This window comes from Pongo abelii, chromosome 1, assembly GCF_028885655.2.
Source record: "Pongo abelii isolate AG06213 chromosome 1, NHGRI_mPonAbe1-v2.0_pri, whole genome shotgun sequence".
NCBI lineage: Eukaryota > Metazoa > Chordata > Mammalia > Primates > Hominidae > Pongo > Pongo abelii.
This window is the reverse complement of record NC_071985.2, coordinates 204,634,458-204,661,398: the sequence shown is the minus strand read 5'-3', so window position 1 is coordinate 204,661,398 and position 26,941 is coordinate 204,634,458. Positions and strand designations below refer to the sequence as shown.

Sequence of the window (26,941 nt, the reverse complement as noted above, 5' to 3'; positions counted from 1 at the left end):
GGCTCACTTCTGTAATCCCAGCACTTTGGGAGGCTGAGGCAGGAGGATCATTTGAGCCCAGGAGTTTGAAACCAGCCTGGGCAACATGGTGAAACTCCATCTTTAAAAAAAAATTTTTTTTTTTAATTAGCTGGGCATGGTTGTGTGTACCTGTAGTTCCAGCTACTTGGGAGGCTGAGGTGGGAGAATTGCCTGAGCCCAGGAAGTTGAGGTTGCAGTGAGCCGAGATTGTGCCACTGCACTCTTGCCTGGGTGGAGTCAGAACCTGTCTCAAAAAAAGTGCATTATTTTTATTTTTAAAGTGCATTATTTGCCTGCATTGGCAGTCCTTCCAGCTGATGATATTCCAGGAGGTTTTTTTTTTTTTTTTTTTTTTTTTTTTTGAGCTAGAGTCTCACTCTGTCACCCAGGCTGGAATGCAGTGGTGCAATCTCGGCTCACTGCAACCTCGACTGCCTGGCCTCCCAAGTAGCCAGGATTACAGACGTCTGCCACCAAGCCCAGCTAGTTTTTGTATTTTTAGTAGAGACGGGGTTTTACCATGTTGGCCAGGCTGGCCTCGAACTCCTGACCCCAGGTGATCTGCCCATCTCAGCCTCCCAAAGTGCTGGGATTACAGGCGTGAGCCACCGCGCCTGTCCTCCAGGAGCTTTTAATAAATTAAAACTGCATCTCTCTGAAGAAACCAGTGAAGTTACTGACTGGTTCAAAAATAATTATGTGCACAGTAGGATAAGAAGACACACAATGGTGTTTCTGTTTGATGACCAGTATTGTTTCCACCAAATCTGTGGTCTGCATATGAGTACTTGGAGACAAATTTCTGCACACCTAAAACAACATATAAGCATGACACAAAAGATGGGAAAATTTAACAGGAAATGCTCATGTCCATGTATGTCGAATCATAGAAGAATTTCAAAAAGAGCAGCACCATGTATAAAATGAATATGAATGTATTCTCTGAGGAGAGCCATGCTCTAAAAGGAAAAAAGCAGCTATTCGTTGTGATGCAAGACTTCAAAATATAAATGATTGTGAAAGTCTGCCTGCTCTTATGGACTGTCTGTGCACAATTGCCCAGAATCTATCGCTGTAATATACTTTTTCATATGTTGAGTTTTCTTTTTAGTTTTTAAAAGTTTTTTTCCCCACTTGTTCAAATTGCCAGCATTATTTTTTACAATATGCTGTGCTCTGTATTTTGTCTTCACATCATTTCCATTACTGGAGGTATAAATTGTGTAAAGACTTTTAGAGAGTTCGAATGTGTTTTATGCATTTTTTGCATATTTACAAATTTGACTCCACAAGGTCCATTTTCACAACATTGACTTCGTGTGTAAGCATTGTGCATGTATGTAAAATGCTCTTTGGGCAACTGTAGTATGTGGTGGCAGCTCATCATGTTTTTTTTTCTTTTTAATTTTTATTTTTATTATTTTTATTTTTTTTAAATTTTATTATTATTATACTTTAAGTTTTAGGGTACATATGCACAACGTGCAGGTTTGTTACATATGTATACATGTGCCATGTTGGTGTGCTGCATCCATTAACTCGTCATTTAGCATTAGATATATCTCCTAATGCTATCCCTCCCCCCTCCTCCCACCCCACAACAGTCCCCGGTGTGTGATGTTCCCCTTCCTGTGTCCATGTGTTCTCACTGTTCAATTCCCACCTATGAGTGAGAACATGCGGTGTTTGGATTTTTGTCCTTGCGATTGTTTGCTGAGAATGATGGTTTTCAGCTTCATCCATGTCCCTACAAAGGACATGAACTCATCATTTTTTATGGCTGCTTCTTTTTAATTTTTAGTGACCAAAACAAAGCATCTAAAACCGCAGCTTCTGGAAGAACTACTTGTTCTTGCCTGTCTTTTATCTCTTTTCAAACTTGACCTTGGCCTCTCGTCGGGCCTTGGGCATTAGGTGATTGTAGTTACAAACTTTCGCAAAAGACTTGATCTTTGACCGCTTGGTGATCTTCTTGCCCATGGCAGCTGTCACTTTGTGGGGGTAGTGGTCAATTCCAGACACCAGAGCATGGCTGTAGGGGCAATCTGAGGTGCTATCATCAATGTTCTTCACGATGACGGCTTTGCGTCCAGAGTAGCGTCCAGCCAGGACAAGCACCACCTTCCCAGGTTTCATAAACTTGCCCATTTCGGCAGCAACCACTCGGGCCTACAGCAAAAAAGCCCATCGTGGTTTTTGATTGATCTTAAGACTTAGGTTGTTTGTCGTGGTATTTCAGATGACTGCAGTTATATAAGCTATTTTTTTATGAATACACTTACCTGCTCATAACTTATACCTGTATGACTGTCATTAGTATACCCGAGTGTTTATGCTTGCAAAATGTGTATGTTGTTTTTGCCTATTTTATCATGTAAAGTGGCTTATGAAGTGTTCTGTTATGTTTTTATGTTTCTCAAATAAATCCCCCTTAAAAATGTAAACAAATATCTTTAAATTTTTTTTAAATTCCTTTTTCCAGAATTATATTTTTGGGATTTTGGTCTTTTAGGATTTCAGCACTCAGGATTATGCCATTAAGGATTGTTTGTGTCTTTCGGGATTATGATTGGCTCCTGTCCTAATCATTACTTCCTAAATGTGGCACAGAGATATTATCAATGGAGATACCCAGAACCTGAATCTGGGCACTTGTCACAGCTGGGTAGGAAACTTGGAATTGCCATACTCTATGTTTAAAGATTACAAAGTCTGATTAAGCACCAAAAAGAGTTTTTAAAAATGTTAGTGGTTCACTTTTCATATTTAATATGTTGCATCATTTGTTTCATTCATTAATTAACAAGCATTTGTTGAGCACTTATTGTGTCAAGTATTTCCCGCTCTTCATATTCCACTTGGTAAAAGCAGCTTTTTAGTCTTTGTTTTTTAGGCATTTTGAGGTACGTTCTCAAAGTGATTGTAATGGTGGTTTTCTGTGCTTCCTACTCAAAATGTGCTCAGTGGGCCAGCAGCATTGGCAACATCTTATTAGAATTGTAGAATCTCAGGCCCCATTCCAGACCTATTGAATCAGACCCCTTATAGTGAAGCAGGATATTTGCCTGACTTCTTCATGGGAATTGTGACAGGTTTACCTTGTTTACTGAGCCTGCCACACTCAACTCCTTGTGGGAAGGAGCGTGCGAGTGAACGAGGTGGGAACTGGAGTGCACAAGCGCTGGAAAGAGCTGACTGCCTCGGTGCTTGCAGGACTCAAGGCCATGCGGGCCTCACAGCAGTATCCAGGGGGCAGTATCTGTGTCCCTCCAAGCCCCAGAGGGCGTGTTACAGTGCTCTTTTAGCTTTGCCATGCCATCCACAAACAGCTTAAGTGTTAGCAGCTCAGTGGGCCCTTTGCCTTTTTGAGTGAGGTGCTGCCCTCTGCCAGTGGGGGCAGAGGGCCAGTGTGACAGCCTTTTGTATCCGCACACATGGCTCCCGTGCTCTTGTCTGGTGTCCAGGAAAAATGAGGTCACAGGAATGAATTGAAGAATGGTAAATACAGGGGATTTTATTGCTGATGAAAGTGGCTGTCAGCGGGAAGGGGAGCTGAAAAGGGGCCGGGGGTGGGTAGATTATCTTCCTCTGAAATACAGCCATCTCCAGCCAAATTCTTCTCTGAAGTTACACCATCAAGCTATCCCTCTGAAGTCAAGCTGCTTCTCTCCAACATCCAGCCGTTTCTCCTCCCTCCCAGCTGAGTCTGGGGTTTTTATAGGCACAGGATGGGGAGAGGTGGGGCAATGGGTGGTTTAGGAAAAGGCAACATTCCAGCGGGAAAACAGGGATAAAAGTTCTCACTTTGGGCTGCTTTTCTGTTTGAGGGTAGGGTTTCATCAGAGACCCGTCCTTTTCTGCCTAGAATTTCTCTGCCCCTCTGTCTGTATCAATAGTGGTTTTAAACAAAATTTATTTTGAATTTTTCTTTCATTATACTGGTTAAAGTTGAAACAGGAATGTAAACTCCATGATGACATAGACCTTGACTGTTTTGTTTACTGTTGTGTTTCTAGCACCTAGCATCAGTCCTGTACTAGGTGCCTGATAAAAATTTGTTGAACGAATCGATTAGTATCGTGCATTTGAAGTAAATTTGCTTGAATATATTTAGAGAATGCCTTTGCAGTTTGTATTTATCAGATATATTCAGTGAAATCAATTCATTTTTTAAAAAACTTAGGCTTTTTTTTTTTTTTGAGACAAGGTCTTGCTCTGTCACCTAGGCTGGCATGCAATGGCATGATCATGGCTCACTGCAGCGTCAGCCTCCTGGATTCAAGTGATTCTCCTGCCTCAGCTTCCCAAGTAGCTGGAACTACAGGCACACGCCACCCATACCTGGCTAATTTTTAAATTTTTTATAAATACGATGTTTTGCTATGTTGCTGAAGCTGGTCTTGAACTCCTGAGCTCAAGTGATCCTCCTGTCTCAGCCTCCCAAATTGCTGGGATTACAGGCGTGAGCCACCATGCCCAGCCCCCCAAAACTTTTTTTTTTTTTTGAGATGGAGTCTGGCTCTGTTGCCCAGGCTGGAATACAATGGCAGGATCTCGGCTCACCACAACCTCCGCCTCCCAGTTTCAAGTGATTCTCCTGCCTTAGCTTCCTAAGTAGCTGGATTACAAGCGCCTGCCACCATGCCCGGCTAATTTTTGTATTTTTAATAGAGACGGGGCTCCACCATGCTGACCAGACTGGTCTCAAACTCCCGACCTCAGGTGATCCGCCCGCCTCGGCTTCCCAAAGTGCTGGGATTACAGGTGTGAGCCACTGCTCCTGGCCTAAAACTTTTATTAATACCTATTATGTGTCAGGTACTATTCTAGGCATTTATACAATGATAAAAAAAAAAATATGTCAAGGTTCATGTCCTTATAGAACTTTTAGCTGGAGAGAGGGAAGAAAGACATTTTAGCTGGAGAGAGGGAAGAAAGACAATAAACTGGTAAACAAATATGTTAACAAAATAATTGCAGATAATAAGTGCAGTAGTCCTGTGAGGGTATCTGGGGGCATGAAGGCCAATACTTCTAGCTAGGTTATGTGGGGAGGCCTCCTAAGGCGTAAGACAGTAATGATATGAAGGAGACCAGCCTTCAAATAGCCAGGAGAAGAGCATGGTAAGTAGAGAGAGCAGCAAATGTGAAGGGCCTGAGGAGGGAATGAGCTAAATATAGTTGTTTATTCATTCAGATTGTTAACATCCAGATAAAGTTACTTCATTTAGGCTTGTCCAGTGCAGTGGTGCTTACAGCTAATTGATCACAACCAGTTATAGATGTCTTTGTTTCTTCTCGACTCCCACTGCTTCACTTCACTAGCCTTAAAATTTTTTCTTAAATTACTTTATTTAATACAGAGAAGATGAGAAGACAATCTAAATGCTGCTTTGTGAGTGATGGGGAGGAAGTACTTTTAGTGATAGCAGTGAATCAAAGCATAAGATCATCAATAGTCAACTTAATTGCCCAGTGTTTTAAAAGTCCCCACATGTGTTGGTTATTCTTTAGTAAAGTACACGTGACAATGCTTGTTGGGTGTTATTGTTGAAGCTTGACTGATAATACTGGGATTTTGAGATCAAGAGGCTAGAAGCCAAGATGTTTGAAATATGTAAGGTCAGCTGCCTGATCTTTCCTCCTCCCCTACGAGTGAATCAACACTTGCTTTCTAAGTTTTTCTTCTCTATCTCCTTTCTCGATTGTAGTTTCACTTCCTACTCTTAAAAATTCTGAGCTTTCAAAATCATATTTATCAGGAGAAAAAAGAGATTGAAAGAGCTTAAAATGGGATACCTCTGGCCGGGCATGGTGGTTGGTTCACGCCTGTAATCCCAGCTCTTAGGGAGGCAGAGGTGGGAGGATAGCTTGAGCCCAGGAGTTCGAGACCTGCCTGGGCAATATAGCAAGACACCATTCTCCACAAAAATAAAAAAAAAAGGGATATCTCTGAAATAGGTCATAATTTGGAATTGTAACATGAAAACCTAAGGAAATTTTTTGCAGTTATTTTAACTGTATACTTGTCATTGCTGTTATCCAGTCTTACAACAAACTATCAGAATTTTACTTTTGCAATTCTAATAGAGAAGTCTCTGCATCCTAAGAAATGTAAAGAAAAAGAACAATAAAGACTGGGGGAACTTTTAAATTTCATCGTCTCTTGGGGTGTGGAGAATTTTGCAGGGAATAATTCCTGCAAATCCTACACCTTCAGATTGATACTCTTAAAGGACACTAAACCACGATCCTTTTTTAAGGAAGGATAAAACTGTATTTACTATATACAATTATAGGCATTGGATTTAATATGTGATGTATTTCACTAAGGTGGCCTCAGTGGGTACTATTTTAAGCTACTCTCTCTATGTGCATATCTTTAGTGACTCAAGGCATTAATATTTTATTCAGGATGTGTAGATAAGATATTTTTGTAATTTAATGGAAAGTCTCACGTTTAATGGGTTTGAATTCTGTTTGTTGGCAATTAAATACCTAAGTATATTAATTTTTTAGGGTTTAGGGTTTTGCCAACAGTAATGTGTTTTGCTTAAAAGAGCCCCCCTTTTCTATCTTCTTTTTAATAGCAACATCATGACAACAGAGAAGAGTTTAGTGACTGAGGCCGAAAATTCACAGCACCAACAGAAGGAAGAGGGTGAGGAAGCCATAAACTCAGGCCGACAAGAACCTCAGCAGGAGGAATCTTGTCAAACAGCAGCCGAAGGAGATAATCAGTGTGAACAGAAGGTGAAAGCTTCTAATGGAGACACTCCTACACATGAAGACTTGACCAAGAACAAGGAGCGGACATCAGAAAGCAGAGGCCTTTCACGACTATTCTCCTCGTTTCTCAAAAGGCCCAAGTATCAGGTGTCCGAGGAAGAAGGCAAAGAAATAGAGTCAGATAAAGAAAAAGGTGAAGGAGGTCAGAAAGAGATAGAATTTGGAACCAGTCTTGATGAAGAGATCATTTTAAAGGCCCCGATTGCAGCTCCTGAACCTGAACTCAAAACAGACCCATCTTTGGATCTTCATTCATTAAGCAGTGCAGAAACACAGGTAAGGATGTGTGGATATGGGAGGTGGGCAAAGGAAGGCAGGTTATACACTTTATTTTTCATTTAAGAGTATTTGGGCTGGGCACGGTGGCTCACGCCTGTAATTCCACCACTTCGGGAGGCCGAGGCAGGCGGATCAACTGAGGTCAGGAGTTCGAGACCAGCCTGGCCAATGTGGCCAAACCCTGTCTCTACTAAAAGTACAAAAATTAGCCAGGCATGATGGTGGGTGCCTGTAATCCCAGCTACTCAGGAGGCTGAGACAGGAGAAGTTTGAACTCGGGAGGCGGAGGCTGCAGTGAGCTGAGATTGTGCCACTGCATTCCAGCCTAGGCGACAAGGGCAAGTTTCCATCTCAACAACAGGGGAAGAAAAAAGTACTTGGTTTTATTTCTTACTAGCTAGTTGACTTAGGTATTGATAGCGATAAGTAGCATCATAAAGCTTTATAGTTTCTACTCTATTTTTTTTTTTTTTTTTTTTTTTTGAGACTGAGTCTTGCTCTGTCACCCCAGGCTGGAGTGCAGTGGTGCGATCTCGGCCCACTGCAACCTCCCCCTCCTGGGTTCAAGCTATTCTGCCTCAGCCTCCCAAGTAGCTGGGATTACAGGTGCTGGCCACCATGCCCAGCTAATTTTTGTATTTTTAGTAGAGACAGCATTTTACTGTGTTGGCCAGGCTGGTCACAAACTCTTGCCCTCAGGTAATCTGTCCACCTCAGCCTCCTAAAGTGCTGGGACTACAGACGTGAGCCACCATGCCCGGCTTATAGTTTCTACTCTAAAAAAATTAATGTAGTCATTGGAAACTTACTTTTTAAAAAGATACTTGCACTTTATATGTATTAAAGGGTCTTGCTATTTTGCCCAGGCTAATCTCAAACTCCTGGGCTCAAGTGATCCTCCCACCTCAGCCTCCTAAGCAGCTGGCATTACAGGTGTGCACCACCATGCCTGTCTATTTACTGTTTATAAATCAAAGAATAGAAGAGAAAAAAAAAGTATCAAATGAATGTGTTCAGCCCATATATCATTTTATTATAATAATGGAACAAATTGAAGATTTCTCATGAGAGAGGAAAAGAAAAATGAGATGGTTTAGAGTTCATTTTTGTGGAAATATTAGGAACAGGACAGTTATCAGCAGTTGTGGTTCTTTTACGTAAATCTTCCTAAAAGCTGTGTGATGAATTCAAGCCCTTTGAAGGTATGTGATAGAGTCAAGTCATGTCTACCTTATTTTGATCATCTTCTTTAACTAGATCATATTGCCACAGAGTGTAAGATATAGATGAGGAAGTCTAGCTCTTTCTATCACCTGTGTGATGTATATTAGTCTGGGGCCTTAATTGTGACATAGTGTTGTTAAACTAAACACGAGTTGTGAGTTTGTTTATTTGTCCCAAAAAATGGGAAAACATTAGTACTGTAACTCAGACTATTTTCTAAGAATGTCATTTATTTTCAGCCTTTCCATTACAATTAATAATTATTTTCAAAGTCTTCTTATTTCTGAAGCATGTGAATATTATCTGCATTGTTAAAAGTGTAAGTCCTTCTAGAACTCTGACAGTGTTGGGGGGAAAAAAGTATAAGTCCTACATGTTTCTATTATAGGTCTGAGATTTGGACTCCATAGTTTTATTAGAGTCTTATTAGAATATTACATGTATTTCTAGAACTATTACTTGTATATTCAAAGTGCTGAGGGTAAAATTTAGGATAAAATTATAATTACACACTTGCTGTTAGTGAAACAAGGTTGAAAACAAGATTTACTATATTCTGTAATAGTTAAGATGCAAGCTATGGAATCCGACTAGACGGTTCAAATCGAAGAAAAGTGACACTTTTCACTTTATCAGTTTCCTCCTCTGTACAATGGAGATAATAATATCCACCTCATTTGGGATTGAAAGGATTAAAAGAGTGAAATGGGTAAAAGCTCTTAAAACATTGCCTGGCATTTAATAAATACTCAATGAATGTTAGCTAGTAAATAAACACAAACAGTAAAGGCAAAGAAACCATTCATATCTTAATACCATTTTATTTTAGGAATACCAAAAGAATTAAATTACATTATCGGCCGGACGCAGTGGCTCACGCCTGTAATTCTAACACTCTAGGAGGCCGAGGCAGGCAAATCACAAGGTCAGGAGTTTGAGACCAGCCTGGCCAACATGATGAAACCCTTCTCTACAAAAAATACAAAAAATTAGCTGGGCATGGTGGCGGGTGCCTGTAGTCCCAGCTACTAGGAAGGCGAGGCAGGAAAATTGCTGGGACCGAGACTGCACCACTGCACTCCAGCCTGGGTGACAGTGCGAGACTACATCTCAAAAAAAAAAAAAAAAAAAAAAAAAAAAAAAATTACATTATCTTTCAGGAAGCCCGGTACTTTCAAGAGTTTTTCAAATTTCCTGCCTTCCTTCCTTCCTTCCTTCCTTCCTTCCTTCCTTCCTTCCTTCCTTCCTTCCCTCCCTCCCTCCTTCTCTCCCTCCCTCTCTTCCTCTTCCTCTCTCCTTTCCCCTCCCTCCCTCATTCCCCTTCTTTATTTATTTTCTTTTTTTCTTTCTTTCTTGACAGCGTCTCTCTCTGTCACCCAGACTAGAATACAGTGGTGTGATCATGGCTCACTACAGCCTCAACCTCCCAGGCTCAAGCTATCCTCCCATCTCAGCCTCCTGAGTAGTTGGGACTACAGGTGCATGCCACATGCCCAGCTAATTTTCTAATTTTTTGGTAGAGACAGTCTTGCTTTATTGCCTAGGCTGGTCTTGAACTCCTGAACTCGAGCAGTCCTTCTGCCTCAGCCTTCCAAAGTGCTGGGATTACAGGCATGACCAGTGTGCCTGGCCTCAAGTGGTTTTTAACTGCTTTTTTCTCCTTCAGCTTTATACAGGGGAAAATCCATATCTTGTTGTAATTAACATTTGAATCAGAACTTGTCTGTATTGTCTAAAGGTCATAGATTTGTACCCAAGTTGACACAGATGATGGACAGTTAATTTTAGATTTAACTAAAATCTCATTCATTAAGATTTAATTCAGAATTGAAATAAATTGTCCGTAGGTTATTTGTCTTCATGTGGAGAAAAAGAAACGATATTGTTAATAAAATTTCAAGGAGATATTATTTAAAAGAACAAACTATTTTAGGCCTTTTGGAAACTAATATTTATAGTCAAAACCTTGTGGATCAGAGTCTTCTGGATAAAGGTTTATTTGCCTAACCATGTTTCTGTACATGTAATAGGATTTTATTTAAATGGTCCTTTTTTATCCAGAATTTTTTAAAAAGCGTGTTTGCTTTGTATTATAAATATATAAATATATATTTATATTACATTTAAGTATATAATATATATAAATATAGGATTGTACCAGTCTTCATCCAGAGTAGCTTGGATTTTTTGGAAGCCTATGTAAATTTTTAATGTTTGTTTATTCATTCAACAAATATTTATTGAAAACCTACCATGTGTGCCAGGCCCTAGGCTGGATATACCTTGGTAAATAAAAACTGCAATATGGTGAAGAGGTTTAAAATCATGGATTTTGGGGCTGAGTGTGGTGGCTCATGCCTGTAAGTCCAGCACTCTGGGAGACTGAGGCAGGAGGATCACTAGAGCCCCGGAGTTCGAGACCAACCTGGGCAACATGGAGAAACACCATCTCTACAAAAAATTAAAAAACTAGCTAGGCATGGTGGCTCTCCTGTAGTCCCAGCTACTTGGGATGTTGAGGTGGGAGGATCACTTGAGTCTGAGAGGGCGAGGCTGCATTGAGCCATGATTATGTCACTGCACTCCAGCCTGGGTGACAGAGTGAGACTCTGTCTCAAAAAAAAAAAAAACAAAAAACAAAAACAAATCATGGATTCTGAAGCCAGACTGGTATGTGACTTATTAATTGTATGATCCTAGGCAAGTTACTTAATTTCTCTGGCCTGTTTTACAACCCTGCAGGCCAGGTACTATTATCCTCCCTCTGTCAAGTGCGGATATAATAATACTACCTGCCTCGAAGGGTAGTTATGAGGATTGAGTGAGTTCATATAAGTAATTTTCTTAGAATAGTAACTGGCCCATTGTAATTGTTGTATAAATGTTTGGTATTATTGTTATTATAAAACAGACATGATTTCTACCCTTGTGGACTTTAATAGAGAAGACAAAAAAGTAGTAAATAAAAATAATTATTTATTGTAATAAGTTATGAAGGCACCAGGGTACTGATATGAAAGACGGTGGAGTGGGCATAGATAGATAGGATAGCCGATGAAGGGCCTTCCTGAGGTTGCAGTGAGAGGGTCATGAAAGATCGGAAGGAGTCTTTTAGATTACTTCCAGTATTTAATGCAGGAGTCAAATAATTAATTCCTTTTTCCTAATTGTCAACCATGCATTCTTTTTTTCTTTTAATTGTTTTCCAACTGTTACACAAGGAAGTAACATATTCTTTTAAAAGAAAATAATTAGTCGGGTTTAGATAAAAATATGTCAGTAGTTTTGTTGTGTTGAAAGTAAAAGTAAAAATGTATGCTGGCCAGGCAAGGCGGGCAGATCATGAGGTCAGGAGATCGAAACCATCCTGGCTAACATGGTGAAACCCCGTCTCTACTAAAAGTACAAAAAAATTAGCTGGGCGTGGTGGCGGGCGCCTGTAGTCCCAGCTACTCAGGAGGCCGAGGCAGGAGAATCGCTTGAACCCTGGAGGCGGAGCTTGCAGTGAGCCGAGATCGCGCCACTGCACTCCAGCCTGGGCTACAGAGCGAGACTCCATCTCAAAAAAAAATGTATGCCAACAATGTTACCCTATTTATCGGTATTATTTGGGATAATTTAAGATTGCACCAGGAAACTCTTTCCTTCGTTGAATCTTCTTTGCATTTAACATGATTAATATTGGGTAGAAGGGTGTTAACTGGTAGTTAAAATTTTTAGCCTACTACATGTTTGCTTAATGATATAAAATTGGTCCCAAGCATTTCTCTTAGAATTAAAATTAATTTAAAATTTAGAATGTGTAACAAGTCACATCTTATTTTGCAGTTTGTAAGGCTACCTTGCTAAAATTGAGGAGCGTAGGCAGAGACAATAACGTTTTTGTTAAACTTTAATAATACCATGTAATGGCTTGGTCAGGAAGAATATATAATGCTGAGAGCAATGGATTGGTATCCTTCGGTTTACCTGAAACCTTCATTTATTGATTTGATGGGATTCTACCTGAGAAGTTTTAATAATAGCAAAGTCTTTAGGTCATTTGGGGGATCATATTATTTTTTATAGAAAAATAATATTAATGTCACCTATATTTGTTTTAGTTCATGCTTTTATTGGTAAGATTATTATAGGTAAAAGCATATACAGCATGTTTTGTGAAATGTCTTTATTACTGACTTGGCAATGTCATGGATATGTAGCCTGCTCAGGAAGAACTCAGAGAAGATCCAGATTTTGAAATTAAGGAAGGAGAAGGACTTGAAGAGTGCTCCAAAATAGAAGTAAAAGAAGAAAGCCCTGAATCAAAAGCAGAAAGAGAATTAAAAGCTTCCCAAAAACCAATCAGAAAACACAGGAACATGCACTGCAAGGTTTCTTTGTTGGATGACACAGTTTATGAATGTGTTGTAGAGGTGAGTATGTTTTCATTTCCAACAATCAGAACTCTTACAGGTTGTTTCATCTAGAGTTGGGTAAGTGGAGATTTTGCCCTCGATAAGACTCACTCTAGTGATTATTTCTTTTTTCTTTTTTTTTTTTTTTGAGATAGAGTTTTGCTCTGTCACCCAGGCTGGAGTGCAGTGGCACGATCTTGGCTCACTGTAGCCCCCAACTCCCATGTTCAAGTGATTCTCCTGTCAGCCTCCCAAGTAGCTGGGATTACAGCCATGTGCCACCATGCCGGGCTAATTTTTTGTATTTTTACTGGAGACAGGTTTCACCATATTGGCCAGGCTGGTCTTGAACTCCTGGCCTCAAGTGATCTGCCCACCTCGGCCTCCCAAATTGCTGGGATTACAGGCATGAGCCACTGCGCCCGGCCTCTAATGATTATTTCTGTGGATGGAAGTATTAATGGTGATTTTCTGGAGGTGGGATTATGGGAAGATGATGAGTAAGTCTTTAAGTCCAGTAAATGCCATTTCTTAAAATTTTCTGTTTTCTGAAAGAATAAGTGATTGAATCAGGATTGAAGAAAAATATCAGAGTTATTCAGCTACTCTTTTTGCTCCTTCAGGGCAACTTGACATTCTTTTTTTTTTTTTTTTTGAGACGGAGTCTCGCTCTGTCGTGCAGGCTGGAGTGCAGTGGTGCAATCTCGGCTCACTGCAAGCTCCGTCTCCCGGGTTCACCCCATTCTCCTGCCTCAGCCTCCAGAGTAGCTGAGACTACAGGCGCCCGCCACCACACCTGGCTAATTTTTTGTGTTTTTAGTAGAGATGGGGTTTCACCGTGTTAGCCAGGCTGGTCTCGATCTCCTGACCTCGTGATCCACCTGCCTTGGCCTCCTAAAGTGCTGGGATTACAGGCTTGAGCCACCACGCCCAGCCAGAGCAAGTTGAAATTTAAAAAAATCTACTAACTGTATATTTTTCAAACTAGAACAGTAGTTGTTTATTATGATATGCTTGATATATAAGCAATTGTAATTGTTACTAGTAACAACTTTTACTGACAAAGTGTATAATTCACATATGTGTGCAACAAATTATTTCATTTATTTGTTTATTTATTTATTTGAGACAGGGTCTTGCTCTGTTGCCCAGGTTAAGTGCAGTGGCACAGTGACAGCTCACTGCAGCCTCAACCTCCTGGGCTCGGGTGATCCTCCCACCTCAGCCTCCTAAGTAGCTGGGACTACAGACACATACCATCATGCCTGGCTAATTTTTTTTATTTTTTGTAGAGAGAGGTTCTCACCATGTTGCCCAGGTTACTCTTGAGCTCCCGGGCTCAAGCGATCTGCCCGCCTCAGCCTCGCAAAGTGCTAAGATTATAGGCATGAGCCACTGCACCCAGCCTTATTTCTTAATCACGTTATTTATGTGCAAATGTAAATATGTTCAATCACAAATCATCTAAAATATTATGCTATATTTACTAATAGGTATTCTCTAAGTTTAAAAAGGAAATCAAGAAAGATGTAATTGTACTTTGAAACAGGTACTATACACCTAACTAGAGACTTAGGGTCTGCTTTTTCTGCTTCTTGCACTAACTAATTTAGAGATGGGGAAAGCGATTTTACACCTATTCTTCCCATTCAGACCAAGATCCAGATATGGATCTCTTATATATGAAGCCCTTGGGGACAGATGTGTTATAGAATTCAGAATATATTGAGGCTGGGCACAGTGGCTAACGCCTGTAATCCCAGCACTTTGGGAGGCCGAGGCAGGTGGATCACGAGGTCAAGAAATCGAGACCATACTGACCAACACGGTGAAACCCCGTCTCTATTAAAAATGCCAAAATTAGCTGGGTGTGGTGGCACCCACCTGTAGTCCCAGCTGCTTGGGAGGCTGAGGCAGGAGAATCGCTTGAACCCAGGAGGTGGAGGTTGCAGTGAGCCAAGATCGCGCCACTGCACTCCAGCCTGGCGACAGAGCGAGACTCCGTCTCAAAACAAAACAAAACAAAAATAAAAACAAAAACTAGAATTCAGAATGTTGTGGAGTTTAGCAAGGGAATAAGTACATATTCTGCATATTTTATAATACACCCAGCAGTGTCTGTAGCAGCACCCACATGATCAAACATAGTATTTCTACGGTAAAATATATGAAGATTCATTCTGAGATGGATAAATGAAGATTATAAATAGTCTCTTCACAGTTCAAGTCAAAATTTGCCATTTGGATTTTAGAATTATGAATAAGGGATTAGGGAAAATACATGAAGCATTTTCAAACCATCTTCTGTCATTTAGAATGAAAACATGGGAGAAAAAAAGAAGAAAATGATTTGATATGGATGAGTTAAGACTGACAATGAATGAACATTTATGTGAATTATTAATAGTCATTAAAAATAACTCATCTCATTGAGAGGAGGAGACGTCATATATGTTTGCCCAAAAAATGATTCTAATTTTTTGAAGTATTTTCATATATATTTCTCAAGAGACATTCACATATTTGATTATTTTTAAACAATTCCAATAAAGAGGTAGGATAAGTGTAAATATTCTTATCATTTCACAGCTGAGCAAACTAATGTTCAGAAAAGTTAATTGAATCTACTCAGCTTGTTTAGCTCGTAAATGGAGGAGCCAGGACTTTCTGACTAAATCTCAGTCTTTAAGTTAGGGTATTTTCTTCCTATAAATAGGAGTAAAAGAACCCAAATTTGGGAATGGTTTGACTCTCTAGGTTAAGAAACGTTAAGAAAATGATTCCTAGCACCACTGAAGGAGCCACTCCAACGGGTAGTGTCTGTTGGCTATCTAGAATTTTACTTTATTCATTTTTCTGAAAGAGATTGTAGGGAGTTGAGGCATAGCTCATTTTCTTTGGGACATTTGGTCTGAAAGTGATAGAGTCTAATGATTTCCACAGCCACAATTAAATGTCACTCTGGACAGTTGATTCAGTAATTTAAGTGGTCACGGTAACTGACAGTTGCTCATAGCATGCTACAGGATATATTGCACCAAAAATAAAGAATGTGATGTGTGGGATGGAGATGGGGAATATGAGATGGAAGGAAGGTAGAATTTTGCTTTGAATTGTAACACAATTTCCAAACTAGTATATGTGTATTACATATGTAAACTGACAAATTGAAGAACAGGAATTTTATAAATCATATTTTCTGCTTAAACTATGTCTGAAAGTTTGTTGGTAACCAAAGATGAAAGAAGAAATCGGAAAGTGACATTTTATTTTATTTCATGATGGATGTAGAAATAAGAAGAAACCTCAGGCCAGGTGCGGTGGCTCATACCTGTAATCCCAGCACGTTGGAAGGCTGAGGCGAGGGAATCACTTGAGCCTGGGAGTTCAAAACCAGCCCGGGCAACATAATGAGACTCTCTCTACAAAAAATTTTAAAAATTAGTCAGGCATGGTGGTGCACATCTGTAGTCCTAGCTACTCTGGAGGCTGAGGTGGGAAGATCACTTGAGCCCAGGAGGTTGAGGCTGCAGTGAGCTATGATCAGGCCACTGCACTCCAGCCTGGGCAACACAGTGAATCCTCATCTCTTTTGGGAAAAAAATAAAAGAAGAAACCTCAACTCAATTAAGACACGTATGTCTTTGCAGAAACATGCTAAGGGACAAGATTTGCTTAAGCGAGTATGTGAGCATCTCAATCTTTTGGAAGAAGACTATTTTGGTCTAGCCATTTGGGATAACGCAACCTCTAAGGTGAGGAGACTGCTTGCAATTTAAGAAGCTGACAAAAAATTTGTTTTAATTCTTTTGTTGTTAAGAATGTATCTATACCTGCTTCTCTAAGCCAGTGTTCTTCAAGTTATTCCTGTCTACTCTTATTTCTTAGATTTTCCTGCTATTTTTCTTCTAGAATTAACATTTTAAAGGAAAGACCATTGCTGGTGTGTTCTTTCATCATTGAAATAAAGTATATGTTGTATGTTTTTAAAAGTCAAGGAAAGTAAAGAGGTATGATGCACTGATTAGCAAGTACTGTAGATGTCAATAACTTAATATATTATGCAATTGGTATTGTATCTAATGCATAGGAGGTTTATAACAAATATTTGTTGAATGGATGATCTGTTATTAATATTATGACATAATTAAATATAATTATGATATATAATTATAATTTGAAAGCAACATTATGAAACAGAATAAAATCCCAATATTATTGAAACAGTCATAACGATGAATCTGATATTTCCTCCAACCTAAAAGGAAACCAGTTGTTAACTTTTGAAAGAAGTAAAAGAATGGACTTGCAGGAGGGAAGAAAGGTTAAAAGTCAGGTATTTACCTCAGAACATTTGAATTATTTCCTGGGCCAATTAATTGAAAATTGCAAATATTTAACATAAATCTAATGATGAAAGCTTTAGTCCAGTTTAACAAGTATTTGCAGGTGCTGTACTAGATGATATGGATGCAGCTGTGAATAAGGTCCCTGCCCTCTGGAACTTCCAGTTTATTATGAAGATAACATTAATTACTGGTTTGATGAATGCTATACAAAAGGAAATACAGGTTGTCAGGGGAGAGTATGGCCCGGGAAGTCTCCTCTGGGGAGGTGATGCCTTAGCTGAGAGAGACCTGAAGGATAAAATGAGCAAGTGAGGTGGAGAGAGAATGGCTTGTGTAAGACCTGGAGTTGAGAGACTAACATTTCAGGAACTGAAAGCCATCTAGCCTGGCTGAACATAGGATATGAGGAATAGAGTAACAGATGAATCTGAAGAGGTATACCACCAGGTTGGGGGGGTGGGTGTAAAGTGGGAGATCTTGGAGAGAGTCTTGTAGACACTGAATTTAAGCCATTTAAGTTCATCCTTTCTCCAAGATGATTTCAGTTTATTAAGAAAAGTTGAAGGGCAGCAGCCTTTAACATCTGCAAATTGTAGATTAGGTCGTGTGAGTTAGATAATGCAAACTAGAAGATATGGAATTATCCTTTGCCTAAACAAAATGTATTTGTAGAATATACCTAGTAGTTTACAAAAATTTGTTCCTTCTATGAATGACTGCTAACTCAAACAGAACTGTGTTTGAGCACTAGGTTAATATTATTCTTTAAAGACTTAACCTTTACTTTGTCTCCCTTAGGGCTCAAACTAGCTTGTACTGGTAAATATAGCTAATATTTGAGTACTGTACATTTCAATATCACGAAGAGAGTAAATCTCAAATGTTCTCATCACAAGGTCAAATATTTGAGGTGATGGATAGTTTGATTCATTTGATTTAATCATTTCACATTGTATTAAAAAATTATAACATCACTTTCTGCCCCATAAATATATACAACTATAATTTTTCAATGAATAATTTTAAAAAGTCTAGCCTTAATTGAAACCCCTATTTCCCATTAGTAAGGGAATGTTGAAGTTAATTTAAAAACCAAACAATGCCCTCAAAACTACAGTGAAAAACTTTCTACAACTGTGAGCTAGAAAATTCTCCCATGAATTGGTGGGGCACAGTGGCTCACGCCTGTAATCCCAGCACTTTGGGAGGCCGAGGCGGGTAGATCACGAGGTCAGGAGATCAAGACCATCCTGGCTAACACGGTGAAACCCTGTCTCTACTAAAAAAAAAATTAGCTGGGCATGGTGGCAGGCACCTGTAGTACCATCTACTTGGGAGGCTGAGGCAGGAGAATGGTGTGAGCCCAGGAGGAGGAGCTTGCAGTGAGCCGAGATCGTGCTACTGCGCTCCAGCCTGGGCAACAGAGTGAGACTACATCTCAAAAAAAAAAAGAAAAAAGAAAATTCTCCCATGAATCAATGGAAATACTCTGAAAAGTGTTTTATGTAAGCTCAGTGAGATAATTTTGATTCCCAGAAATTGAATAGTTACATTGTGGGGAAAAAAACAACCCAGATTGATTTGAGAATAATTAAGAATCCTTTAATTTGGCATGTAAAGTCACCAACTACCCACGTGTTTAATATGGCTGGAAATATTTTTTTCTGTGATCTAAGCATACTTACATTTCTAGAAGCTGGCTCATCTAAAGCCATTCAGCAGAAGAAATAATTTCCGCTTACAGTTGAGCTTCTAGGGCCCATGTTGGGACAAAAATTTTCAGTTACACTGAAAACTTTTCACCATTGTTGGGATTTATATTCTGTCCTGTCACCAAGTTTATTTTCTTTATAGTGGTTTTCACTTTTTTTTTTTGAGACAGAGTCTAACTCTGTTGCCTATGCTAGAGTGCAGTGGTGCGATCTTGGCTCACTGTAGTCTCTGCTTTCCAGGCTCAATCGATCCTCCTACCTCAGTCTTCCAAGTAGCTGGGACCACAGGCACGCACCACCATGCTTGGCCAATTTTTAAATTTTTATATTTTGTAGAGACAGGGCCTCACTATGTTGCTCAGGCTGGTCTTGAACTCCTGGGCTCAAGCAATCCTCCTGCCTCAGCCTCCCAAAGTGCTAAATTACAGGCATGACCCACTATGCCTTGCCACTATTGTAATTAGTTTTTGTTTGTTTGAGATGGAGCTTCACTCTTGTCACCCAGTATGGAGTGCAATGGTGTGATCTCTGCTCACTGCAATCTCCGCCTCCTGGGCTCAAGCAATTTTCCTGCCTCAGCCTCCCAAGTAGCTGGGATTACAGGCATGCATCACCATACCTGGCTAATTTTTTGTATTTTTAGTAGAGATGGGGTTTCACCATATTGGCCAGGCTGGTCTCGAACTCCTGACCTCAGGCGATTCACCTACCTTGGCCTCCCAAAGTGCTGGGATTACAGGCGTGAGTCACTGCACCCAACCGTAATTAGTTTTTAATGAGCAAATGTTAAATTGCTTTATTTATGTTCACTTATATATTTATGTGTGAAGTGTTGTTAAAAGTGCTTAATATAAAAGCTTAATAACAAAGTACAAACCTGGCTGTGTAAGAAAAGGGCATTATTGTCCCTGTAAGTATTTTTGGAAAAGAAAAATTGGTACCTCTGAATCATAATCTGGCTTCAACTTCCCTGATAGTTTATAAGAGCCCCTACTGGGGAAGTCAGTGGGCAAGTGAATCCTGGGAAAAATTGGCCTTATCATAGTCAGGGCATCGGCAGGTCTGTATGGACCAGGTTCTTATAGGACCTCCAGCGGGAACATTGTCAAAGGGAATGGGCTACTCTATATTTTATGCTTTTAAGTTTATCATGGTCAACCTCCAGCTCAGAAGTAAGTCAAAACAGAGTGGTTTTTTTTTAAATTTTTATTTTTAATTAAAACGAGAGTCCTTAGCTGATCTAAGAAGCAGAGCATGGAAGGGAAAGTAGGAACTTCATTAGCACATGGCCCAGGTAAATCTTGTACAAAAATGAATCTGGGGAAGATTCACCTTAGGATTGTCAAGTGAAAGGGTCAATACAGTAGCAAAAACACCTTAGTGATGGCAGGCCTTCCTTAATATGCTGTCTTTTGGCTGGGTGTGGTGGCTTATGCCTATAATCCCAGCACTTTGGGAGGCTGAACTGGGTGGATCACCTGAGTTCGTAACCAGCCTGGCCAACATTGTGAAACCACATCTCTACTGAAAATACAAAAATTAGCCAGGCATGGTGGCACATGCCTGTAATCCCAGCTACGTGGGAGGCTGAGGCATGAGAATCGCTTGAACCCAAGAGGCAGAGGTTGCAGGGAGCCGAGGTCATGCCATTGCACTCCAGCTTGGGAAACAGAGTGAGATCCCGTCTCAAAAAAAAAAATAATGCTGTCTCTTAAGTCACAGTTTTCTAGTCTGGATGGGTATCATGGTCTGTTTTGTACACAGCTGTCCCCGGTATCTCCCATCACTATCATCCTGGGGATGTGCTTTGCCTCTTTCCTGTGATGTTTCTCCTGTTTCCTTTATCCTTGCTTTTCTTTGTGTTTTGATAGTGCTACTCCTCAGAAATGGTACATGGGATGTAATCGTTTTTTGAGACATTACATGTCTGAAAAGATGGCTTTATTCTGCCTTCATATTTGATTTTGAATTTTGTTGGGTGTAGGATTTTAGGCTTGAAATTATTTGCCTTCAGAATTTTGAAGGCATTGCTTCATTGTCTTCTAGTTTCCAGTGTTGCTCTTGAAAAGGCCAGAGCTATTTTGATTTTTGATCTTTTGTATGACTTTTGTTCCTCTCCCTCCTCCTTTACACAATCAAGCGAGTATGATCTTTTTTTTCTTGTCCTTATGAAGTTGAGAGTTCACAATTATATATCTTGGTGTGGGTTGATTTTCATCTATTGTTCTGGGCCCACGTCTATTTTTTACCAGACTGGTTTCCTAAAGAATGTTATTTAGCATATTGCCTGGCCTGAATGTGGTATGCATTCAACAGATGTTTATTGAAAGAGTGAGACATATTGTTACACTTGAGAGAATAGCTTTGCCACATACTAGTTGCAAGTTAGATAAGTTACTTGTCCTTCTGTTTTCTCATTGGTAAAATGGGAATGATAATGAGACAATCTATATGAAAGCATGTAGAATCATGCCTGACATGTAGTAAGCATTCAATAAAAATAAGGTATTATCATTATTATTATGATAGTATTATTGGCTGGGCATGGTAGCTCATACCTGTAATCCCAGCACTTTGGGATGTAGAGGCAGGCGGATCACTTGAGCCCAGGAGTTTGAGACTAGTGAAACCCTGTCTCTACCAAAAATGAAAAAATAGTAACTGAGTGTGGTGGCACATACCTCTAGTCCCAGCTACTCGGTAGGTTGAGGTGGGAGGATAACCTGAGCCTGGGAAGTCGAGGCTGCGGTGAGCCATGAGTACACCACCGCACTTGCCTGGGTGATAGGGATAAGACCCTACCTCAAAAAAAAAAAAAAAAAAAAAAGATAGTATTATTGTTTTAAAATGAAATTACCAATTAATCAAGGCGTTGGCTTTAAAAGATTTGTGTGTCATAATCTAGAGATGCATTCTGGAGCATCCTTCGGGTTGAATATTCTACCTGTTCTTTTCTTAGGTAGGGTGTACAAAAGAACAGTGTATCTTTTACTTAAAATTGATTGTATTTAGCAAGACTATATGGCTTTATTTTAACTATTGGAAAAAGATAAAATCACAAGAAATTTAGTTAAAGATCTAATTGGCTTTTATTTGTGATTCGTGTATTAGGCAGCCTTCATTCTACAAAATAGAATGAGGGCTCCCAATAAGCAATGGCAGAACAGTGGGTTTTGTAAGGTAGGAATAAGGAAACCAAGTAATAGGAAAAAGCTGATTAGTTTACATCACGTTACTTTTCTTCTAAATGCTAAAACAGAGAGGACTTTCTTGTTAAACTGACTCAGGTATACTGGAATCTCCTGTTTTCAGGAAAAACTGGTCTGTTTAGCATCTACCCACTTCCTTTAGGTTTCAGTTTGATTATGTGGTATTTAGTATGAGTGACTCCGTTTTGGTTTGGCCTGATCTGTTGGAGCCAGTGAAGAAGCTTAGACCAAAACAATGGCCTTCCATAATTTTTGTTTAACACTATCATTCCATGTATATGTACTGTCAATAAGCCAAATTTCTAGATAAGACCTTTTCTAGAAGTACACAGATATTTGTGAAATGATTGAATCCGTAAAGTTCATAGTAAATCATGGTCATCTAAGTTTTCTGCCATTCTGAAAATACAGAAGGTAATAGAGCTATACAGGCTTTGGGGGCTCATCCCCCCATTTTATAGATGAGGAAACTGAAGCACGTAAAGGCAGAGTGACATCCTCTAGTTGCACAGTCAGTTTACTCCCGTAGCTCCTTGCCTGCTGCCCCTTCCTAAGTTATTTTCTTCTTTAGCTTTTTACTCCTTTCCTTGATTTTTACATTTCATCTGTAGTTTTTTTGTTTCCTCTACAGAATTAGTTTATGTTGTAGGAAAAAAATGTGAGCCATAATACAATGAAAGACAACTGTTTTCTCTTCTTTCCATTCTCTGGTGTCTTCTTTTTGTATATGTAAAGATTTGTCCTTTGTATATGTAACTTCTGTCATTAAGAGCTTTGTGCTTTGTTTGTAGACAATTGAGTACATTTAGCAGGGAGGAAAGTTTTCCCTCATATGGAGTGGCTTGCTTGTTCACTTTTCCTACTGACTGCATGATAATGGGCCTATTGCTAGGGTCTGGCAAGAGAAGTGGAAAAGAGGTAAGAAGCAAACTTCTTTTTCTTTCAGGCTGGAGTGCAGTGGTGCCATCTTAGTTCACTGCAACCTCCACCTCCCAGGTTCCAGCGATTCTCACGCCTCAGCCTCCCAAGTAGCTGGGATTACAGGCGCCCACCACCACAGCCAGCTAATTTTTGTATTTTTAGTAGAGACAGAGTTTCACCATGTTGGTCAGGCTGGTCTTTAACTCCTGGCCTCAGGTGATCCACCTGCCTTGCCTCGCAAAGTGCTGGAATTACAGGCATGAGCCACTGCGCCCAGCCCAGAAGCAAACTTCTATAGCTCTGTGAGAGATTTGTTACCACTGTGAATCAAAATTGTCAGTTAAATAGCTGCTTCCTATATTTTTTTCCTGCTTAGAATTATTTATTAATGAATCAAGGATTTTTTCCTTGGGAGAAAAGTCAGTTACATTAATTCCACCTCCCTCCAAATTTCATCTCTAAGCAGAAAACTTGTGCTCTTCTGGTAAATAATGAGAATTTTAAATTAGGACTACATGCAATTCAATGGTATATAGTCATTGTCTTTTTCCATCCATTTTCTGTGTGGATGAATTTTCTTACCTTTAGAGTCAGACAATCAGTCTGAAAAGATCATCAGTCAAACAGAAGTCTTTTGCTCACCTTCACAGGCAAAGAGCAAACACCAATGGAGTGACTATTAAATAAAGAGTATGAGTAATTTAGTTCATAGTTATCTGAAAGGATTGATTCTCCTTGATTCATGACTGGCCTTGAAGGCAAGTGGCAGTCATGGTTGTATATTGTCTGGCAAATTAGAAAGACAAAGGGAAATTTTGTAAATATACTTGCAGAATAGGGAGGCTGCATTTGTTATCTTGTCTTTTGCTACAGAGATTTGGGTCAACACCTCTAATGAATTTAAATGTAGTTTTTTGGGGTTTTGTTTTTTATTTTTTGTGTTTTAACTTAGTACTTAAAGAATGAGACCTAGAATTACCTGTGCTCTAGAGTTTCTATAACATAACTTGGAGCAGTGATTTGAAGTCAACATCCTAACAGCATAAATAACGGTTGTTCCTTGAGTTAAGACAGATAGACTTCTGGAGCTGTAGAAAAGTCTTTTACCTCAAAAGGACAAGGATTTGTATAAATCTCTTATGTGTATGCATGGGGGTTTTAGGACCTCCATATAAGGGTAGCTGATGACTAACTCAGGGAATGGAGTTCTTTTTTTTAAAACATTATGACCTAAGGTTGTAAATGCTGCCGAAGATATGAAAGGTGTTAGTCCATTCTTGCACTGCTATAAAGAAATATCTATAAAGAAAAGAGATTTAATTGGCTCATGGTTCTGTAGGCTGTATAGGAAGCATGGTGGCATCAGCTTCTGGGGAGGCCTCAGGAACCTTAGAATCATGGCAGAAGACTATGGGGAAGCTGGCACGTCTTACATGGCCAGAGCAGGAGGAAGAGGGGGTGGGATGCTACATACTTTGAAACAACCAGATCTTGTGAGAACTCTTATCATGAGAACAACACCAAAGGGGGAAATCTACCCCCATGATCTAGTCATCTCCCACCAGGCCCCACCTCCAACGCTAGGGGGTACAATTTGACATGAGATTTGGGTGGGGATACACATCCAAACTATATCTGCTCCTATTCATTTTACCTCTTTAAATGCCATTTCTGTAGTTGAAACTTTATTAATCTATCCTGGTTTACTTCAGTAGCATCATTCATCTATTCTTTTTTCATTTATTCATAAACATTTATTGTTCAGGTAGTATCTGCCTTGTGCTGGGCAGAGCTATAAAAGACAGTCTCTTTCCTCATGGAGCTCCCAGACTGACTAGGCAATAGCAGTAAGATGGACACCCACATGGATGGGGAGTCAGAAGGGGTTTTCTGGAGAAGATAATAACAGATATGAATTATAAGAGACAGTCAGGAATCTTCCAGATGAAGAAGTAGGGAGAGAGTATTCCAAGTAGAAGAAACCACTTGTGAGAAGGTGTTTTGAAAGAAGAACCCATAGGAGACGGGTAATACTTTAGCCAAATGAATGAAGATCTATATCAGGATATTGCTGCTCTTCATCTCTATATTATTTGGAAAGTTGTTTTTTAAGCCAGAGAAGGAATATAATTCTTTTTAATGCACAAGCTTAAATTCTGCTTAAAGTGTTAATATATTTAATTCTCAAGATGTGATTGATAAAATGGACTCTTCAAAAAGAATCCATACCACTGAATATTCAAATAGAACTAGATTATCCAGAATTGCTATTTTAGGGGACATCTGAAGATCCTGCTTTTTTCCTCTAGCTCTAACCCTTTCTTCCACGCTGTAACCATACTCTTTGAGAAATTGGTTTGCATATATTATTCTCTATTGCCTTACTGCATATTAGCTTAACATAACACAAGAAAGGTGTAAATCATACATATACATCCTAAAGAATTTTTTTTTTTTTTTTTTTTTTTGAGACGGAGTCTCGCTCTGTCGCCTAGGCTGGAGTGCAGTGGCTTGATCTTGGCTCACTGCAAGCTCCGCCTCCCGGGTTCACGCCATTCTCCTGCCTCAGCCTCCTGAGTAGCTGGTACTACAGGCGCCAGCCACCCTGCCCGTCTAATTTTTTTGAGTTTTTAGTAGAGATGGTTTTTCACTGTGTTAGCCAGGATGGTCTCGATCTCCTGACCTCATGATCCGCCCGCCTGGGCCTCCCAGAGTGCTGGGATTACAGGTGTGAGCCACTGCGCCCGGCCAAAGAATTTTTTAAAAGTGAACACATCTGTGTAAACGCCCCCAAGATAAGAAAAATGAACATTATCAGAACTCTAAAATCCCCTATTGTGTCCCTTCCAGTCACTACCTCCAACCCCTTATCAGTTGTTACTCCTCCCCACTCCCCATCAAAAGTAACTTCTTCCTCCAGCCTGGGCGACATAGTGAAACCCTGTCCCTACAAATACAAAAAAATTAGCCAGGTGTGGTGGTGAGCACCTGTAGTCCCAGCTACTCAGGAGGCAGAGGTGGGAGGATTGCTTGAGCCGGAGAGGTAGAGGTTGCAGTCAGCCGAGATTGTGCCACTGCACTCCAGCCTGGGTAACAGGCTGGTACAATCTTGACTTACTGCATCCTCCACCTCCCTGGCTCAAGTGATCCTCCTGCTTCAGCCTCCCGGCCTCGTTACTGTATAATATTTCATTGCTTGACTACACCACATTTTATGTACTCTACTATTGATAGACATTTGGCTTGTTTACAGTTTGGGGCTTTTATGAAAGCTTCTGCTAGGAATATTCTTGTAGGTGCCTTTTGGTATACATCTCACCGTAAACATTTCTGTTGGACATGTTCCTAGGTGTGAGACTGACGGATTTTAGAGAAGGCATATGTTCAGCTTTAGTGATACTATCAAACAGTTTTCTGTAGTGGTTTTACCAGTTTACACTCTCACAAGTAATGAGCGAAAGTTTCAGCTGTGCCATGTCCTCATCTGCACTTGATATAACTCATTGCATTTTGATTTCTGCCCTTATTGCTCTGCTGAAACTGTTCTTACCAAGATAAATCTGACATGTTTTATCCTCATGTTACTTGTCTGTTTTGCAGTATTGATGATCTTAATTACTCCCTCCTTGAAACTTCCTATTCCTTTAGATACTGTGATACCAGCCTTTCCTGTCTTTCTCCCACCACCGTAGTCTCTTCTCCTCAATTTACTTCTCAGCTCTTTGTTCTCTCTCCATCCCTTAAATGCAAGTGTTCCCCAAGTGTCCCCCTTTATTTTCACTCTAATACATACTCCTTGGGTGATTTTTAAATCTTCTTTAATGGGTTCATCTACCACCTACATGAGGAAAGTGCCCAAATGTATATCTGGTCCAAATTTCTTTTCTGAGTGCCAGACCTGCTTATACAGCTTTCTATGAAATATTCCACTTGGATTTCCAAAGATACTTTAAACATATACCTATTTAAATATTTTACAATTTATTCATTCAATTGTTGATGTACATGTAAGTTGTTTCTTGTTGCTATTTTTTTCTCCT

The 26,941-nt window shown here is 39.8% G+C and overlaps 2 protein-coding genes across 51 annotated transcripts in view; one reads left to right on the top strand and one right to left on the bottom strand.

Annotated features, from left to right (window-relative positions):
- EPB41 (erythrocyte membrane protein band 4.1) overlaps nucleotides 1-26,941 on the top strand; it is a 232,664-nt gene that overhangs the window by 93,635 nt on the left and 112,088 nt on the right. For 26 of the 50 annotated variants that reach the window (XM_054538547.1, XM_063713783.1, XM_024249229.2 and 23 more), the window contains exons 2-4: nucleotides 6,612-7,086; nucleotides 12,516-12,728; nucleotides 16,361-16,465. In XM_054538547.1, coding sequence (XP_054394522.1) covers nucleotides 6,612-7,086; nucleotides 12,516-12,728; nucleotides 16,361-16,465 — 793 coding nt within the window. The remainder of the gene's footprint in view (nucleotides 1-6,611; nucleotides 7,087-12,515; nucleotides 12,729-16,360; nucleotides 16,466-26,941) is intronic. The other 24 variants (XM_054538703.1, XM_063713835.1, XM_063713827.1 and 21 more) reach the window with 1 other exon arrangement.
- On the bottom strand, nucleotides 1,885-2,197 carry LOC103888639 (large ribosomal subunit protein eL27-like). Its single transcript, XM_054538712.1, has one exon. It carries the CDS (start codon nucleotides 2,167-2,169, stop codon nucleotides 1,885-1,887), a length of 285 nt encoding a protein of 94 aa, XP_054394687.1. The 5' UTR covers nucleotides 2,170-2,197.